Source organism: Elephas maximus, chromosome 1, assembly GCF_024166365.1.
Source record: "Elephas maximus indicus isolate mEleMax1 chromosome 1, mEleMax1 primary haplotype, whole genome shotgun sequence".
Classification (NCBI taxonomy): Eukaryota; Metazoa; Chordata; class Mammalia; order Proboscidea; family Elephantidae; genus Elephas; species Elephas maximus.
This window is the reverse complement of record NC_064819.1, coordinates 212598941-212618180: the sequence shown is the minus strand read 5'-3', so window position 1 is coordinate 212618180 and position 19240 is coordinate 212598941. Positions and strand designations below refer to the sequence as shown.

The following is a 19240-nucleotide window of genomic DNA, read 5'->3' as shown; positions in this document are numbered from 1 at the left end:
AAAGATGTGGCAGTCTGCTTCCATAAAGATTTACGGCCTTGGAAACCCTATGGGACAGTTCTACTCTGACCTGTAGGTTCGCTATGAGTTGGAATCGACTCAACGGCAATTTTTTTTTTTTTAATGCTTTGATTTACACAAAAATAAGACTTTGAAAATTAGATCTCTCTAAAGTTGTAGTGTGCATTATTTTAAATATGTTGAGTTCACTGTAAGGAATCTCATGCTGAGCTCTTATGAGGCAAAAATTATATATTAAAATGCTAACAATAACTCCTAAGGTATTTTTGTGAGTTCAGATATTTATGTGTTAATTGGTAGCACTTTAAGTGACCCATGGCTACAGAGAAACAGATACAAAACATTCTAGCTTTATGAGTGAACACAGCAAATTTTCACAAAACCTTATGTAAGGCACACAAAGAACTAGGTAATGAGAGAAATAAAGTTTAAAAAATTCTTATATGAGATAGTAGCTTACAAACAAATTTAAGTACTTTGAGAATGCGTGCCTTCTTAAATTTTGCACTCTAAGTGCTTCTCTTGCCTCAACCTAGTCCCAGCCCTGTTGATTCTTTAACTAGTCTAAAATACGTGTATTGTTTCACTTACCCAAATGATTAAACTTCTGAAATGGGCATCTATCAATGAAAATGCTGACATCTAAAATTGCCAATTTGAGCTGGTCTGGTTTGAAGAAGCCTTAAAACCAAAAGCAAACCCAGTGCCGATTCCGACTCATAGCGACGCTATAGGACAGAGTAGAATTGCCCCCATAGAGTTTCCAAGGAGCACCTGGCGGATTCGAACTGCCAACCCTTTGGTTAGCAGCCATAGCACTTAACCACTATGCCACTAGGGTTTCCTGAAAAAGCCTTACATACTTGCAAAGATAAAAATAAAAAACCAGACCTGAGCAGACTGTAATCTCAGAGTTAATCTTGCCTCTTGTGACTGGCTCAGAGAAGAGCACTTTCAAAAAGTAAGAAAAGTGGCTCCACACCATACATCACACAGATTCCGTATTTCTTTCTTTTCAGGTCTCTTTATAAGTTTATTTTCACTTTCAAGCAATGACTCAGTATCAGAAACAGTGACTTTCCAATGAAATCGAAACAAAGACCAAAAAATTCCTCCAAAGATCAGTTTTGTGTGAAGTCACTAAACAAGTGCCAGAGGTTTTCCTAAGTAAGGAGCTGAAAAACCCTTCAAATACTTGGTGGTTTGGAAAAATAAGTACCGACATATTAAAGGCAAGTTGAATATCTTGACCTATGAAAAAGCAATTTAAGTAGAGAATTTATCCATATGATTATTTAAAAGCATAATTTATAAGTATACATATTATAAATATGAAATATAAAAAACCTTGATTAAATCCCAAGTAATAAAGTGAGTAGTTATTTTCTTGACATTTTACTTTTATTCTTAAAAAAAAAAGATACTAAACTGAATCAATTCAACAGGAAAAAAGTATAACAGAATGGACCGAAGGGAAATGGCAGTTTGCACGGTGACAAAACCAAGTAATGAAGAAAAGCTTTACTTTTTAACACCATTCACAATTCTCAGGCTCTGACTGGCATATTCATATAATTACCTGTTTACAGAAAATTTAGTTTCAACAACAGCTAAAAGGACCATGTTTCAAAATTCAGGGAAAAAACGTAATAACAAAAACTAGATATTTTGATTCCAGAAAAATCTGTATTTTAAAATTAACTTCTTCATACCAGTTTAAGTAAACTGAACTGTGTAGCCTAAAGACGTAATTTCAAATTCCTATTTCATACTGTAACACGCTAATAAAATGCAAATGAACTTAAATGGCAAAGTCTATACCTTACATAAATTACTACATTAAAAAATATATATATATTGCCATCCAGACTCACAGCAACCCTATAGGACAGAGTAGAACTGCCCCACGGGGTTTCCAAGGAGCAGCTGGTGGATTAGAACTGCTGACCTTTTGGTTAGCAGCCAAGTTCTATATAACTACACAAAAACAGAAAAAAGAAGGGAATTTAGTGTGTATATTTATTCAACAGAAGAAAGAGCTAGCACTTACTTCACGTCAGATATGTACTATCTCATCACTCAATATGGGCTAGATAAATAAATAATACTAAAATACAATGATATTTTAAGAACTATATTCATCAGAAAATAAACCAATGATTAAAGTAATAGTATTGACATAGAACTCAGAGAATATAAAGAGGCGATGGACAGAAAAACCTGTAAGGACAGAAGTAGAATAATATCCCCATAAATAAAGCTGAGATGGCTTAAATAAGCAGAACACTTAGACTGAAAGCAATGTAATCATCATCAAATTCAGGGCTGAATGTGAGAGTCTTTCTTACCTGAGTGAGGGACACATTCGATATATAAAACAAGTAAGAATAGAAGAGGACCTGGCTTCCATTTCCAGCGATAGCTCCACATTCGACCTGCGTGAAACATCCTGCAAGGGAACAAAGTAAGACTCAAAACACTTAGCACTCAGTAAAGCATCATGGCATTAATAGTAAAAGTAGGTTTTCAGCAGGAACTGTAAAACAGAAACCTTCTTCAGTTTTGCTTCCAAATAAAGAAGAAACTTCAAAGATTATAATGAACTTATCACTTCCTGTAAGTTATTACTTAACCTGTGGTCATAGTTGATTCTGATTCATGGTGAACCCATGTGCTGCAGGGGAGAACTGAGCTCCATATGGCTTTCTTGGCTGTAATCTTCATGAAGGAGACTGCCAAGCCTTTTAACTGATGTGCTGCTGGGTGGGTTCGAACCACCAACCTTTTGGTTAGCTGATGTTGTTAGTTGCCATCAAGTCGATTCCGACTCATGTCGATGCCATGTTGTCAAGTGCAAACCATTCTGCACCCACCCAGGGACCTTTAAGTTAGTTAGGCAAAAGGTAAAAACAAAATGATGTACAGTAAAACCTGTGAAAGCCAGAACCTATGTAAGGTGGAAACCTGCCAGAGAAGGAAAACTCAAAACTAACAAGGTAGGATTCTTAGCAGAAAGCGATAGTAGGCATCCTGTCAAAGGCAGAAAACTTGCAAGACCTGCAAAAACAAGGCAGTCCATCAGGTTCCAGCTCTCCCAGGTTTCACCATATTTTATTTGCTAACTGGTCCTACCTTCCTTACCAGAGTTTATATAATAGGTGATTTCTGCATGAAGATGGGAAATATTCAGGCAATTAAAAAAGAAATCATTTGTTTAAAAAAAAATAGAGCAATTTCAGCTTCAGCCTCAAAAGACACAAGCCTACCTGGGTAGCAAGAAGAAGATGTTTATATCAATCTCCCCTATAAAACCAAAAAACCCACTGCCGTCGAGTCAATTCCAACTCGTAGCGACCCTATAGGATAGAGTAGAACTGCCCCATAGTTTCCAAGGAGCGCCTGGCAAATTTGAACTGCTGACCTCTTGATTAGTGGCTGAAGCACTTAACCACTACGCCACCAGGATTTCCATCTCCCCTATAGAGTCCCAGAAATTCTGACTTTAAGAAAACATTATCATATTATAATATCTGCTACTTTACAAATGGAAATATTAAAAATAAAATTAAACTATTCAAGCTCTCTTCTTCCCCCTAAAATGAAGCATGGAAGCACCAATTTAAAAAAATAGATTAATTTCTTGATATTACAATAGCTATCAATGTTTTTAAATGGCTGGTAGACCTGGTTGTGCAGTGGTTAAGTGTTCGGCTGATAACCAAAAGGTTGGCAGTTCAAATCCAGAGCTGCTCCTTGGAAACCCGATAGGGCAGTTCTGCTCTGCCCTATATGAGTGGGAATCTACTTGATGGCAGTAGGTTTTCTGGCCTAAATCTGTATGAAATATAATTTTCACTTTAAACATGAAACTACTGTAAAGAAGAATTATGAGATTTTTCAAAGCACCACCCCTCCATCTAACATCATTTACTAGTTTCTGTAATACTTGTAGTCTACTAAAAAAAAAAAAAAAAAAACGAAAAACCAAATCTGTTGCCATCAAGTCGATCTAGACTCATAGCAACCCTATAGGACGAGTAGAACTGTTCCAAGGAGCAGCTAGTGGATTCAAACTGTTGACCTTCTGGGTAGTAGCCTGACTGATTTAGAGAGGAGAATCCGTATCATCTTGGCTCAAAGCAATGGTGTGCTATCTTACATTGACTCAATACCATCAAAGGGGGCAAGCCAGCAAAGGGGCTCCAAGAATAAGTCAACTGCCGTAAGGGACCATCAGTGGACTGGTTAACCAGAGAGTCATGAAGTGGCCAGGCAATTAAGTAACAGTAAGAACTCTCCAGAACATCTTAAGATCTCCAACAAGCAGGTGTTACTTTTAAAATAAAGGGTAATTGACAGTCATTTTATTTCTATAAAGAAAGGCAAGTAACAAGATACTTTGGGGTCACAGTAATACCTTCTTTACCTGAAAGTTGCTTATCTGGGGAAAAACATGTAACACTAAAGAGAAAAACAGAGAAGTAGGAAGAAAAGACTAGATTAAGCTAAAATAGATATCAAATAATTCCTGAGCTGGACTCAAGCTTTTATTTCAAATCTGTCTCTTACTGTGGGAAACCATGTAGTAGCAAAGAGACCAAGGCAGACCTGGGATTGTCATTTATCAACTATGCAACCCTTGGAAATTTTACTTGACCACCTTGTGCTTCCTACTCCTCATCAGTAAAACAGGAACAGTTCTCGTATCTACTCCATAGAGCTGCTGAGGTAATTAAGAAAGATAATGTCTTTCAAAACTAGTGCATAATACTCAGCAAGTACTTGATTTACCCACTGCCATTGAGTTAATTCTGACTCATAGGGACCCTATACAACAGAGCAGAACTGCCCCATATGGTTTCCAAGGCTGTAAATCTTTATGGAAGCAGACTGGCACATCTTTCTCCCCAAAAGCACCTGGTAGGTTCAAACTGCTGACACTTGAGTTAGCAGTCCAGCACTTAACCACTTCACCACCAAGGCTCCTACTATCATCCTAGGCATTCTAATATCAGCTTGGTTATCCAGTCTGCAGTGAAATTAAAAGAAAAGACTTAAACAAGAAAGGAAAACTGGATATACCAACACCATGCACCTAACTTTGTAGCCACGTTCAGAATCTCTTGGGAACAAAAATGAAATTCATTATTCACACCTGCCAGACACACAGAAATTTTCAGTAGTGTCTGAAACTTATATCAGGCCTTCATATTCACTAAAGTTCCAGCAGAATGCGTTCCCTACTGGAAAGTTAAACTAACAAAAGGCTAAGCTCTCAGGACTATTTTTTTTTTAATGGAAGGAATGTTTTCAAAAACAATCATCTAAAACATTTGAAATTAAAAGCAGTTTCACTGCTTATAAGAAGCAACATGTTATAATAAATAATAATACTAGTAAACATAATAATGGACATGAGCTCTGAGGTGGCACGTACTTATATCCCGGTTCCCCAACCAACTGCATGGTTTAGAGGACAAATACCTATTTCTTCTGTGAACAGAATGCTATTCACCACAAAGAACTAGGTAACACTGCATGGCACTTAGTAAAAAAAAAAAATAGTAGGCACTTTGAAAAGGACGGTTGTTCTATACCATCAAGTCGATTCTGACTCATAGTGACCATATAGGGCAGAGCAGAACTGCCCCACTGTGTTTCCTAGCCTGTAATCTTTACAGAAGCAGATCACCAGGTCTCTTCTTTGGAAGAGCGTCTGGTAAGTTCAAACTGTTGACCTTTCGGTTAACAGCGGAGTGCTTAACCATCACACCACTAGGACTCCTTTTAAAAAAGGAAAACTACCATTAAGTAATAGAAACCCTGGTGGCATAGTGGTTAAGAGCTACAGCTACTAACCAAAAAGTTGGCAGTTTGACAATAAAGATCATGGAAGAAAAAATAGGGACAACGTTAGGAGCCCTAATACAAGGCATAAACAGAATACAAAACATTACCAAAAATGATGAAGAGAAACAAGATAACTGGGAGCTTCTAAAAATCAAACACCTATGCTCATCTAAGGACTTCACCAAAAGAGTAAAAAGACCACCTACAGACTGGGAAAGAATTTTCAGCTATGACATCTCCGACCAGCACCTCATCTCTAAAATCTATATGATTCTGTTAAAACTCAACCACAAAAAGACAAACAACCCAATCAAGAAGTGGGCAAAGGATATGAACACACATTTCACTAAAGAACATATTCAGGCAGCTAACAGATACATGAGAAAATGCTCTCGATCATTAGCCATTAGAGAAATGCAAATTAAAACTACGATGAGATTCCACCTCACTCCAACAAGGCTGGCATTAATCCAAAAAACACAAAATAATAAATGTTGGAGAGGCTGCGGAGAGATTGGAACTCTCATACACTGCTGGTGGGAATGTAAAACGCCAGGTAGATTTCCAAAGTTAGAAAAAGAACTACCATACAACCCAGAAATCCCACTCCTTGGAATATACCCTAGAGAAATAAGAGCCTTCACACAAACAGATATATGCACACCCATGTTTATTGCAGCTCTGTTTACAATAGCAAAAAGCTGGAAGCAACCAAGGTGTCCATCAACGGATGAATGGGTAAATAAATTGTGGTATATTCACACAATGGAATACTACGCATCGATAAAGAACAGTGACGACTCTGTGAAACATTTCATAACATGGAGGAACGTGGAAGACATTATGCTGAGCGAAATGAGTCAGAGGCAAAAGGACAAATATTGTATAAGGCCACTATTATAAGATCTTGAGAAATAGTATAAACTGAGAAGAACACATACTTTTGTGGTTACGAGGAGGGGAGGGAGGGAGGGTGGGAGAGGGTTATTTACTGATTAGTTAGTAGATAAGAACTACTTCAGGTGAAGGGAAGGACAATACTCAATACATGGAAGGTCAGCTCAACTGGACTGGACCAAAAGCAAAGAAGTTTCCGGGATAAACTGAATGCTTCAAAGGTCAGCGGAGCGAGGGCGGGGGTTTGGGGACTATGGCTTAAGGGGACTTCTAAGTCAATTGGCAAAATAATTCTATTATGAAAACATTTTGTATCCCACTTTGAAATGTGGCGTCTGGGGTCTTAAATGCTAACAAGTGGCCATCTAAGATGCATCAATTGGTCTCAACCCACCTGGATCAAAGGAGAATGAAGAACACCAAGGTCACACGATAACTATGAGCCCAAGAGACAGAAAGGGCCACAGGAACCAGAGACTTACATCATCCTGAGACCAGAAGAACTAGATGGTGCCCGACCACAACTGATGACTGCCCTGACAGGGAGCACAATGGAGAACCCCTGAGGGAGTAGGAGATCAGTGGGATGCAGACCCCAAATTCTCATAAAAAGACCAGACTTAATGGTCTGACTGAGACTAGAGGAATCCCGGTGGTCATGGTCCCCAAACCTTCTGTTGGCCCAGGACAGGAACCATTTCTAAAGACAACTCATCAGACATGGAAGGGACTGGACCATGGGTAGGAGAGAGATACTGATGAAGAGTGAGCTACTTGTATCAGGTGGACACTTGAGACTGTGTTGGCATCTCCTGTCTGGAGGGGAGATGGGAGGGTAGAGAGGGTTAGAAACTGGCAAAATTGTCACGAAAGGAGAGACTGGAAGGGCTGACTCATTAGGGGGCGAGTAAGTGGGCGTATGGAGTAAGGTATATATAAGCTTATATGTGACAGACTGACTTGATTTGTAAATGTTCACTTAAAGCTCAATAAAAATTACTAAAAAAAAAAAAGTTGGCAGTTTGAATCCACCAGGCACTCCTTGGAAACCCTATGGGGCAGTTCTATTCTGTTCTACAGGGTTGCTATGAATTGGAATCGATTCGATGGCAACAGGTTTTTTTTTTTTTACCATTAAGACAATAAACTTCTGTGACGTGGGAAGTTCACTCATTTGGAGAAAGGGGCTCATTTCCAACGCTGCTACATGAATGAGGTGTTTCCCATTCATGCTACAATGAGTATGCTTCTAAAACAAAAGCACAATTATATATTCAACGAAGCTTTGTGCTGGAAGAGGCAAAGATGAACTACAACCTCATTTCACAGAGAAGGAAGCTAGGCTCAGAGACATAGGACATATCAGTCAAACCTGGCTGCCAGCCTTACACATATTAACGGAAATAGCGGTCCAAGGAACTCACAGCTTTACTCTTTGTTGTTCTTGTTGTTAGGTGCCATTGAGTAGGTTCCAACTCATACCGACCCTATTACAACACTGCCCCATCCTGCGCCATCCTCACAATCGTTATTATGCTTGAGCCCATTGTTGAAGCCACTGTGTCAATCCACCTTGTTGGGCAAATCCACTACAAAAAACCTCTTTAAAGCGTTAAAAAGATGTCACCTTACTCTTTGTGGTACATGACAATTCTTTATTATCAATATGTGAATAATGGTTCCCTCCCAAGTATACGTGCTCTCTAAACAATACTCAGGGATCCATGCCCTTAGCTTGGCTACACACAATACTTCCTATTTTATTTGCTCATGCAACTTCTCCTTTGCTACAAAAGATTCTGATGTTTACTGATTCTATATTCAATCTTGAAATTGTTTTACAAAAGCTGCCTGCAATTCTATCAGGTGATAGCTACAAATGATGACAAAGGGTTTGATGTGTTCCAGTTCTCAAGACTCCATCACTTTGCACAGAAAAGGAACCCAGGACAGGGTAACCCTTTGTAACCAAACATAAACCATATGACGCACCAACTTTCACCCACTTTACTGTTTACCAAAGAACAGAAACAAGTAAATTAATAATAGAACAGAGGAAGGACAGTACTGTGCGTCTTCTCAGGGGATCACTTAGCAAAGACACGTCCCTGAGAGTTAAACCATTTCCTCACAAGGATGGAAAATCCTGAACAGGGTTACTAAGGTTCTAAACAGGAACTATAAAAAACTACAATCTTGTGTACAGTTTTGTTTGTGAACTCAAAGTTCTATTAAAAAAGGGCAGAAATATTTTTATATAAAGAGTTTGACTTCCAGAACCTGAAAGAAATTTAAAGATTATGAGAGCCAAAGTACGACCTTGAATATAGCCCACCTAAATTTAGAGACCATCTCAAGAATACATTTGACACGTTGAACACTAACGACCAAAGACTAGACAAGTTGTGGAATGACATCAAGGACATCATGCATGAAAAAAGCAAGAGGTCATTAAAGGCAGAAATGAAAGAAAAGAACAAAATGGATGTCAGAAGAGACTCTAAAACTTGGTCTCAGACATCAAGTAGCTAAAGCAAAAAGAAGAAATGATGAAGTAAAAGAACTGAACAGAGGATTACAAAGGGTGGCTCAAGAACATAAAGTATTATAATGACATATGCAAAGACCTGGAGATAAGAAAACCAAAAGGGAAGAACATGCTCAGCATTTCTCAAGCTGAAAGAACTAAAGAAAAAATTCAAACCTTGAGTTGCAATAGTGAAGGATTCTATGGGGAAAATATTAAACAATTCAGGAACTATCAAAAGAAGATGGAAGGAATATACAGAGTCACTATACCAAAAAGAATTAGTCAGGAGGTACCATGTGAGCAGGAACCAATGGTACTGAAGAAGTACCAAGCTCCACTGAACACACTGGAGAAAAACAAGGCTCCAGAATTGATGGAATACCAATGGAAATGTTTCAAGAAACACACGCAGCACTGGAAGCACTCACTCATCTATGTCAAGAAATCTGGAACACAGCTACCTGGCCAGCCAACTGTAAGAGATCTGTATTTATGCTTATTCCCAAGAAAGGTGATCCCACCAAATGCTGAAATTATTGAACAATATCACTAACATTGCACACAAATAAAATTTTGCTGAAGATCATTCAAAAACGGCTGCAGCAGTATATGAACAGGGAACTGCCAGAAATCCAAGCCAAATTTAAAACAGTACGTGGAACCAGGGATATCATTGCTGATGTCAGATGGATCCTGGCTGAAAGCAGAGAATACCAGAAAGATGTGTACTTCTGTTTTATTGACTGTGCAAAGGCATTCGACTGTGTGGATCATAACAAATCATGGATAACACTCCAAAGAATGGGAATTTCAGAAGACTTAATTGTGCTCATGAGGAACCTGTACATAGATCAAGAGGCAGTTGTTCGAACAGAACAAGGTGATACTGTGTGGTTTAAAGTCAGGAGAGGTGCGCGTCAGGATTGTATCCTTTCACCATACCTCATCAATCTGTATGCTGAGCAAATAATCAGAGAATCCGGACTCTATGAAGAAGAACAGGGCATCAGGATTCAAGGAGGGCTCATTAACAACTTGCATTATACAGATGGTACAACCTTGTTTGCTGAAAATGAACAGGACTTGAAGCACTTACTGATGAGGATCAAAGACTACAGTCTTCAGTATGGATTACATCTCAGCATAAAGAAAACAAAAATGCTCACAAATGGACCAATAAGCAACATCATCATGATAAACAGAGATAAGACTGAAATTGTCAAGGATTTCATTTTACTTGGATCCACAATCAACACCCATGGAAGCACCAGTCAGTAAATCAAAAGACACATTGCATTGGGCAAATCTGCCGCAAAAGACTTCTTTAAAGTCTTGAAAGGCAAAGATGTCACCTTGAAGACCAAGGTGCACCTGACCCAAGCCATGGTGTTTTCAGTCGCCTCCTATGCATGTGAAAGTTGGACGATGAATAAAGAATACTGAAGAATAATTCACACCTTTGAACTGCGGTGTTGGATAATAATATTGAATATACCATGGACTGCCAAAAAACAAGCAAATCTGTCTCAGAAAAAGTACAACCAGAACGTTCCTTAGAAGCAAGGATGGCGAGACTACGTCTCACATAGTTTGGACATGTTGTCAGGAGGGATCAGTCCCTGGAGAAGGACATCATGCTTGGTAAAGCAGAGGGCCAGTGAAAAGAGGAAGACCCTCAATGAGATGGACTGACAAGTGGCTGAAACAATGGGCTTAAGCATAACAAGGATTTTGAGGATGGCACAGGACCAGGCAGTATTTCCTTCTATTGTACATAGGATTGCTATGAGTTGGAACCTATAGGATAGCACCTAACAACAACAACAAACTACGTGCCCAAGATTACACAACCAGCTGTGGGGAGAGGGAAGGACAAAAGATCATCTATGTCACTTGGCTTCCAGCCCAGCTCTCCTTTGTGAGAACCAAGCTACCTCTATTGCAAACTTGCTCCCCTTTTCAATCTGTATAGGCTACAAAATACAATATGCAGAGTACTGTTAAAGGAAACTTTAGAATTTAATCCTTTTACAAGAATTGTTTTAAATATGGGTATGACCCCTTGTAGATGTGACTTTATCCAAATGCACCACTAAAATAATCTACCATCTCCCGTCTGTCTACTCCTAGTGGCTTCCCCAAAAGTCACAACTTACATAGAAATTAATGAAGAAATTTTGAAATTAGTAACGTAATTGATACGGTACTAATTCTATTAAAATCACCAACAATCAGAATTAACTTCCTTCCCCATGTCCCAACTTCATTTCTATGGCAAATCTTTTCATAAAGCGACATGAGGAATGCCAGAGAGAATACCTTAATACCTACAGTACAGTGAAAGAACGGTAATTTGGTTTATGCAAGTCTGCTTATAATTGTATTTCTTCTTCTGGTTAAAGATCATGTGCCTAAGCCTAAGCAATGAATAAAAGACGAAGTGCTATTCTATTACTCAATCTAAATCCTTTAATTAAGTTACGTTCACCCCACCCTTCAAGAAGGCCAATAGATGTAGTCTTCAAATCTGCACACATTTTAACTTTACTGAGTCATAATACGCATACTTGGTTTGTACCACAGGTGAGTGATTAAAAGTCAATCTTGAGAAATACACATATACACAAATGAGTACCTGTTATGTCCTGTGTCAACTTGATAGTCCTAACTTGGTTAGGTCATGATTCCCAGTATTGTATGATTATCTGACATTTTGTCATCTGATGAGATTTCCCTATGTGTTGTAAATCCTATCACTATGATGCTGCTGAGATGGATTAGTGGCAGTTATATTGATAAGATCTACAAGATTAGATAGTGCCTAAAGCCAATCTCTTTTGAGATATAAAAGAGAGCAGTGAGACAGGGGGACCTCATACCACCAAGAAAGCAACACCTGTGGACCTGAGGTTCCTGCACTGAAAAGCTCCTTGACCACAGGAAGACTGATGATGAGGACCTTCGTCCACAGTGACAGAGAAAACCTCCCCTGGAAGAGACACCCTGACTTTGGACTTCTATCCTACTAGACTATAGGAGAATAAATTTATCTTTGTTAAAGCCATCCACTTGTGGTATTTCTGTTACAGCAGCACTGTATAACTGGGGGATTTTGAATAGAGAGGTGGACCGTATCAATATCCTGGTTGTGATGCTGTACTATGTTGTTGTTAGGTGCCGTTGAGTAGATTTCCAACTCACAGCAACCCCACATGACAGACTGGAACTGCCCCACACAGTAATCTTTACAGAAGCAGATTGCCAGGTCTTTCTCCCACAAGCAGCTGGGTCGGTTCGAGCAGCCAAGCACTTAACACTGCACCACCAGGCCAGGGCTCCTTTATTGTACTATTCCATTGCCGTGGAGTTGATTCCAACTCATAGTAACCCTGTAGCACAGAGCAGAACTGACCCATAGAGTTTCCAAGGCTGTAATCTTTATGGAAGCAGACTGCGACAGCTTTCTTTCACAGAACAGCTGGTGAGTTCCAACCTCTGACATTTCGGTTAGTAGCCTAGCACTTAACCACTGCACTATCAGGGCTCCTTTATTGTACTATAGTTTTGCAAAATGTTGCCATTCAGGGAGACGGTAAAGGGTACACAGGATCTCTCTGCAGTATTTCTTACAATTACATGTGAATCTACAAATATCTCAATAAAAATTTCAATTAAAAATGTCAACCCTGAAGCCTTAATATATGTAACTGATATAACTTACTCTCAGGTGGCTTAGAGAAAAAATGATATATATGTTACACAGTATATATAATATATACAAGCATTTGAAATATGGTATGGGTAAACAATAGTGAATATAACATGGACTTCCAGAAAAATGAACAAATCTATCTTGGAAGAAGTACAGCCAAAATGCTCCCAAAAAGAAAGGATGGCGAGACTTGGCCTCAGTTACTTTGGATATGTTATCAGGAGGGACCAATCCCTGGAGGATAACATCATGCTTCGTAAAGCTGAGGGTCAGTGAAAAGGAAGAAGACTCTCAACAAGATGGACTGACACAGTGGCTGTAACAATGGGCTCAAACATATCTACTATTATGGGGATGGCACAGGACTGGGCAGCATTCATTCTATCATACATGGGGTTGTTGTGAGTCAGAATCAACTCAGCAGCACTTAACAACAACAACAACAAATTTCGAGAGAGATGTGGAGGGAGGAAGGGAATGAAAACAAAAGGGGAAAATATTTACAACAGGTGAATCTGGATAAAGGCCATACAAGCGTTCTTTGTACTCAGTCTTATAACTTATCTACAAGTTGACAGCATTTATCAAAAAAAGTTAAATACGCACACGTTTACACTGAAGTTATCAGTGTTTATCTCATGATGCCCTCATCAGTTTTGAGTACTATTGCGTTAATCACTGTGAATTTGATAAAAGAAGTATGTCTCATTTGGATTTCCTTCATTTGGATGGGTAAGTTCAAGTCATTTGTGTCGTTTTCTATTACAGTATAAATAGTTCTCTTGGTGATTTGTAATTTTTTAAACTAATTTCGATGCTAAATATGTTAAGCCTTTGTCATATTTGCTACAAATGTTTTAAATACATTAACCTTGAAGGTTTTCCTTTTTTTTTTTGGCATTACAAATAATTCCATCCTAAGTAATGTGTATAAACTAAAGTAAAGATGATACTCAGGAAGCCACATCCAAATTTTACTGACATTTTAACTGACCCAATTACTCAGTATACGTCTTTTGTAATAAATGCTACCCAATTAGAAATAAAAATGGAGAGACAAAGTTTTTGCCCCTGCGCACCACATTCATTGAACAAAGTATTTTTCTATTTAGTCTAAATCCTAAATTATCTGTACAGACTCTTAATCATCCCATCAGAGACATGTAAACTCTTTGTAAGACACTTAGCGCAGTCAGAAAAATGGTCAGGTTTAAGGAAATACTTGTCAGTTTATTTTAAATACATAAACTGATTCTCTCCAAATCATTACTTCCAGAAACCACAGTGACGTGTTCAGTAAGGCAGTACAACTACAGGCTTCTAACACTTCCCATAAGCGAAGAAACAATAGCTGCATTCACCATTCACACTGGAAGAGTACAATGTCATGTAATTTATATAAGCCATAAATGGAACAGTAGCTTCATGCAGCTTGAGACCAATTAATGCAAGTCTTGTACATCTATTAAATTTCTTAGTGTATGACAAATATGCAGTCACTACAACTTCAAAACATTTAGAAAGTCTATAATTTCAGAATGCGAGTGTAACCACACATATACACACATCCACAAGGGGTAAGGAGAAATATATTTATAAATAGTTTCTGTACTTGAATCTATTAAAATTAAGATTTAAAAGATTAAGACTTAAAAGATCGTCCCCCAATTTAACATTTTTCAATAAGGAATATTTACCTTGGAAAAGTTGATATTATTTCCGTATGTTCTGCTCTATGGACTTTAAACCAAAAAAAAAAAGGAAAAAATATAGCTAGAATCTCGTAAGCAAGGAAAAACTTTCAATCTAAATAACTCAATAAGGAAACTCAAATCAAGATACTAAACAAATATTTATAGGACTGAAAATTCACTTTTTTACTCTATAATGAACTAGGAGTTTTTAACCGTGTGGAATTCAAATGGACTAGTATCTTTATGTTTGTTTTCACATAATTTAATTTCATGATCAGGAAATTTTTATAGACCTGTTGACCTTCTACTTTACAAATTGGTATCTTTTTTTTTTTTTTTTAATATCCTTTCTTCTCCAATAAGACCTAAATACCTACAGAAATTGAAAGGAAGCAAGACAAATACCTGCTGTTAAAAACCCTACTATATTTTCAGAAAAATGTGAAGTTTAAAACAAACTCATTCATTTCAAATGTGTCGCCTGTATGTGAGAACAGGTCTTATATGAGATTGTTGGCTGCTTCCCAAGATAAACTCTTTCAAGTTATACCTTGCTGATTCCACTGGCATCAACGAAACTTTAAAATTCACAGGTGTGTAATTACTCCACATGCAGTTTTAACAAAAATAAGGAATTCCTTTGTAATTATACTGCACACTACCAGGAACAGAGTAGCAGAATGCTAGCCTTGTGGACAGGACTTCTTTTTCTCTTTTAAAAATGTGGGCCGGTGGGGAGAGGAGGGGGCAGGCAGCGCGGGGAAGGAGAAAATGGGACTTGAGGTGCACGTCTTACCCCAGAAATTATAGCGAAATAGGAAATTCCTCTTCCAGGAGTTGGGGGGGGAGGGTAAAATACCAATTTCTAGAAAATTCTGTACCTTAGTGGAAGGGGGTAAAATGTCTGTCAGGCTGTCTGCCCAAGAAGAAATAAAATATGAGAGAGAAAATTACATATTTCAAGAAAAAGCAACTTCTTAGTTGGCCACAAAAATAAGCTTGGAGTTTTTGAGAACAACCTTCTTTTTTTCCATTCTGGAAGGCCAATCGGTGCTTGGAGGCCCTTTCCCGGGTCGCTCTCAGGCCCTTTACCACTGACATAATTCCACAGAAACAAAACCTTTTAGGTTACCATTCCATCACCCGACACCCCCCAACCTTTCTAATTAGGTACCTTCTAACAGGGCCCCTCACAAATCTATAAAGTACACAGAGAACCTTTTCGCTGCGCTTTTTTCTTTTTTAACCACTCAAACAACCCAATGTTCCAAGAATAACTTCTACAGTCAGGGTGACAATGTGTAAAGTCAACATTTTCTCCACATACTAGTATCTTCCAAGCCCCCAGTGTCGATCCAGGAGAGCGCTGTCTTGGCACTGGCGGTCCCTTGGACCTCGGAGCACTGCCTGTTATTCCTTGCTGAATTTGAATGGAAAACATGTTTCCCCCATTCTTGAAGCCTTGCCCTTTTTTTTTTTATTATTATGCTTTACTCCTTCCAAATGTGAGGTTTACCTTTTGCAGGAAAAAAGCTGCACACACATGTCACAGTCTGTTTGGCAACACCATCTCACTCCTCCTCAGTGCCTCCAGGAGCCAAACTGAAGACAAACCGGTTTACTTTGTCAACGCAGTTGAAGTCCTTAGAAAATCATTTAGTTGAAAGAAAGAAAGAAAAAAAAAATACAGATAAAGGTGTGAAAGAATTCTGAGCTGAAAGGTGAAACTTACATGTTGGCATTACTGCGCTGAGGTCCCCCGAGGCCGCAGGATCATTCTCCACAACCTAGCACCACCTTGGCTTCTGGTTCCACAAAGAGGAACCCCGGCGGCTGGCACGGGCGCGGAGGCTGGACTCTCCTTTACGCGATCTCTGCCGAGTTCATCAGGCTTTCCCCGAAGTCGCTCCCACGCACGCTCTGCCCTGCGCAAGGTGGACCTAGGCGCTGCAGCGTTCGAGTGCGGCTCCTCTCCCGGGTTTCCCCAGCCCGCCACGGCCAGGGGGCAGGCAGGTTCCTCCTTACAAGGAACTTCAAGAAAAGTTAGAGCGAAAATGTGGAGGAAGTTGGTCTGCCTTTGAGCTGGTGCTGGGGGTGCTCTGGGCCGAGCCGGGTGGGAGACGAGGATGAGTGGGTGGAGGGGGCAGTGTCGGCAGGTCCTCGCCCCTAGCTGGCTAGAGGCGGGCTCGGTCACCCGTTTTCTTTCTCCCGTCCCCGCCGCGGGCTCAGGCTGCTCTCCCGGGGCCAGTCACGCCGCCCGCGCTTCCGGCCTTGGGACCAGGCCCGGGACTCGGGCTCAGGTGCGGCTGCTGGGCTGCGCGGTCGTCTGCTGGGCTCCGCGCGCCGCGGCCGAGGTCATCCCGGAGGCACAGGGCCCCACCCAGGACCGTCGCCTCGAGCGCAGAAAGACCGCCGTCCCTGCGTGGCGAGGGAGGTGCTCGCTGGTCCCCGCGGTGATAGGAAAGTTGCGTGGGCTGGTGGGGGTGGGAGATTGGCGCAGACCCGAGCTGAGCTCCCGGGGGAGGGAGGGTTCAGGGCAAACCCGGAGGGCACCCGAAAGCCGGGAACCCTTGAACCCTGGGGACTCTTCGGGAAAGAATTAATAAGCTCGGAGTGCCGGCGCCTGATGTGGGCATCTCCTCCCTGCCCGCGGGGATTTCGCGCTCGCTGAGCCGAGCTCCCAGCCCAGTCGAATTCCCTCTCAGGCCCCTCTGACAAGTCCGAGAGCCATTGCCTTGCTCTTCTCTTCTTCCCTTTTCCTTTATTTTCTTCTCTACTCTTCTCTTTTCTTTCTTTCGTTCTTACCCTGCCTCTCTCTGACTTGCTCTTTTCCTTCCTTCCTTTGGTTCTTTTGTTCTTCCTCTTTTTTTTTTCCTAATACCCAGAGTGAAGGGACAGCCTGTCTTGGGAGTACACTTAACCACCCCGTGCTATCACTCCATCTCTTCGTCTCTGAAGAGAGTAAGAGTGGAGGGAGGTCACCCCAGGACCCCTTTCTTAAACCAAGGACGAAGACCAGTGTTGAGTAGGCTGTGGAGGCTGCAGGGCCAGTGTACCTATGCCCACCACGACAGGACACCCACTGCCTTCTCACACTGATGTGCTGATGCCTAAAGTTCCACAAAGAGATGGTTTTTTCTGGTTTAAGGCTTTGTCTTCTGTTTAAATGCATCTAAATTCTCCAGGGAGTGTTAACACTTGGAACTTTTACCACTGGGGCTGGAATTGTTCAAATCCCCTCTGGAAAGAAGGATTGGGGGGTGAGATATAAGGTAGAAAGAGCCTCAAGCGTCTGGGAGAGGGTGCTGTGGGATTACATGGAAGCAGAATTTGGCAGGACCTGTGACGAACCACCTCATCCACAATTTTGCCTTGACCCCCCTGCCTAAAACTTCTGTTTTTTTCCCCTGGGGCTTAGAAGGGTAGGGCTAGGTAATGAACCCTCCTTTAAAATCTGCTCCATAACAAATGAAAGTGTATTAACAAGGGGCTGGAAAGATAGTCACATAACATTTTATTCAGTGGGATTGATTTATAAGTGCAAATCTACTCACCCACTGGGGAAGGCCCACTGCCTGGTCTTTATACCCCCCAAAAAACCAAAACCATTGTTATGGAGTCAATTCCAATTCATAGGAGCCCTATAGGACAGAGTGGAGCAGCCCCATAGGTTTCCAAGGCTGTAATCTTTACAGAAGGACGTCTGGTGTCCCAGTGGTTAAGCTCTCAGCTGCTAACCAAAAGGTCAGTGGTTCAAACCCACCAGGCCACTCAGCTTGAGAAAGGTGTGTCAGTCTGCTTCCATAAAGATTACAGCCTTGGAAACCCTATGGGGGCTGTTCTACTCTGTCCTATAGTGCCACTATGAGTCTGAATCGACTCAATGGCACACAACAATATTTACAGAAGCAGACTGCCATGTCTTTCTCTCACTTCAGGAGGGGTTGGTGGGTTCGAACCACCGACCTTATGCTTAGCAGCCTAGCACTTAACGACTGTACCACCAGGGCTCCTTTCTGGTTTCTAGCACTCCTATAAAGTAGCTACCTGGCAAAGGGATCTGGACAAATGTCATTCAAGTTGAGAAGTGAGAAAAAGAACACACTTAGAAAGAGGCTCCCTTCCCATTGCTTACTGCCAGAGTTAATCCACAGAACGCTAGAGGCAAATCTTCCCACGCCAGAGCTGTATACACATCTGAAGACAGAGCAGCCCAGCTTGCACTGCACAGTACACCCACGTGCACACATGTACACACACACAGGTCACACACGAAAGTGCCAGAACAATTATTTAACATTGATTGGCTTGCGATAGAGAACTGTTGCGGTGGAGAAAAAAGAGGTAGAGCAGGATTTTAACAGAGACAGCTAGCTACTGGCAGAAAGGAAGCTGGAACTCAGCCACCAAATGCAGAGGGCTGAGAATCTAAGGGAGTGTTCTCCTTGTGACTTTTATCAGCACTCATTTTGATGAGTAAACAGTATGATTACTAGAGAAATTGAGTCATTTAAGGGAAATCAACACTACTGACTC

The 19240-nt window shown here is 40.6% G+C and overlaps 1 protein-coding gene across 10 annotated transcripts in view; it reads right to left on the bottom strand.

The window, feature by feature from the left end:
* Positions 1 to 17607, bottom strand: part of ADGRG6 (adhesion G protein-coupled receptor G6) — a 160325-nt gene extending 142718 nt beyond the window's left edge. For 3 of the 10 annotated variants that reach the window (XM_049902369.1, XM_049902379.1, XM_049902385.1), the window contains exons 1-2: positions 16437 to 17605; positions 2370 to 2470 (exon numbers count right to left, since the gene is read on the bottom strand). In XM_049902369.1, coding sequence (XP_049758326.1) covers positions 2370 to 2470; positions 16437 to 16438 — 103 coding nt within the window. In that variant the 5' untranslated portion in view covers positions 16439 to 17605. Of the gene's footprint in view, positions 1 to 2369; positions 2471 to 16436 lie in introns of those variants that run through there. The other 7 variants (XM_049902374.1, XM_049902406.1, XM_049902381.1 and 4 more) reach the window with 5 other exon arrangements.
* Positions 17608 to 19240: the final 1633 nt, after the last annotated feature.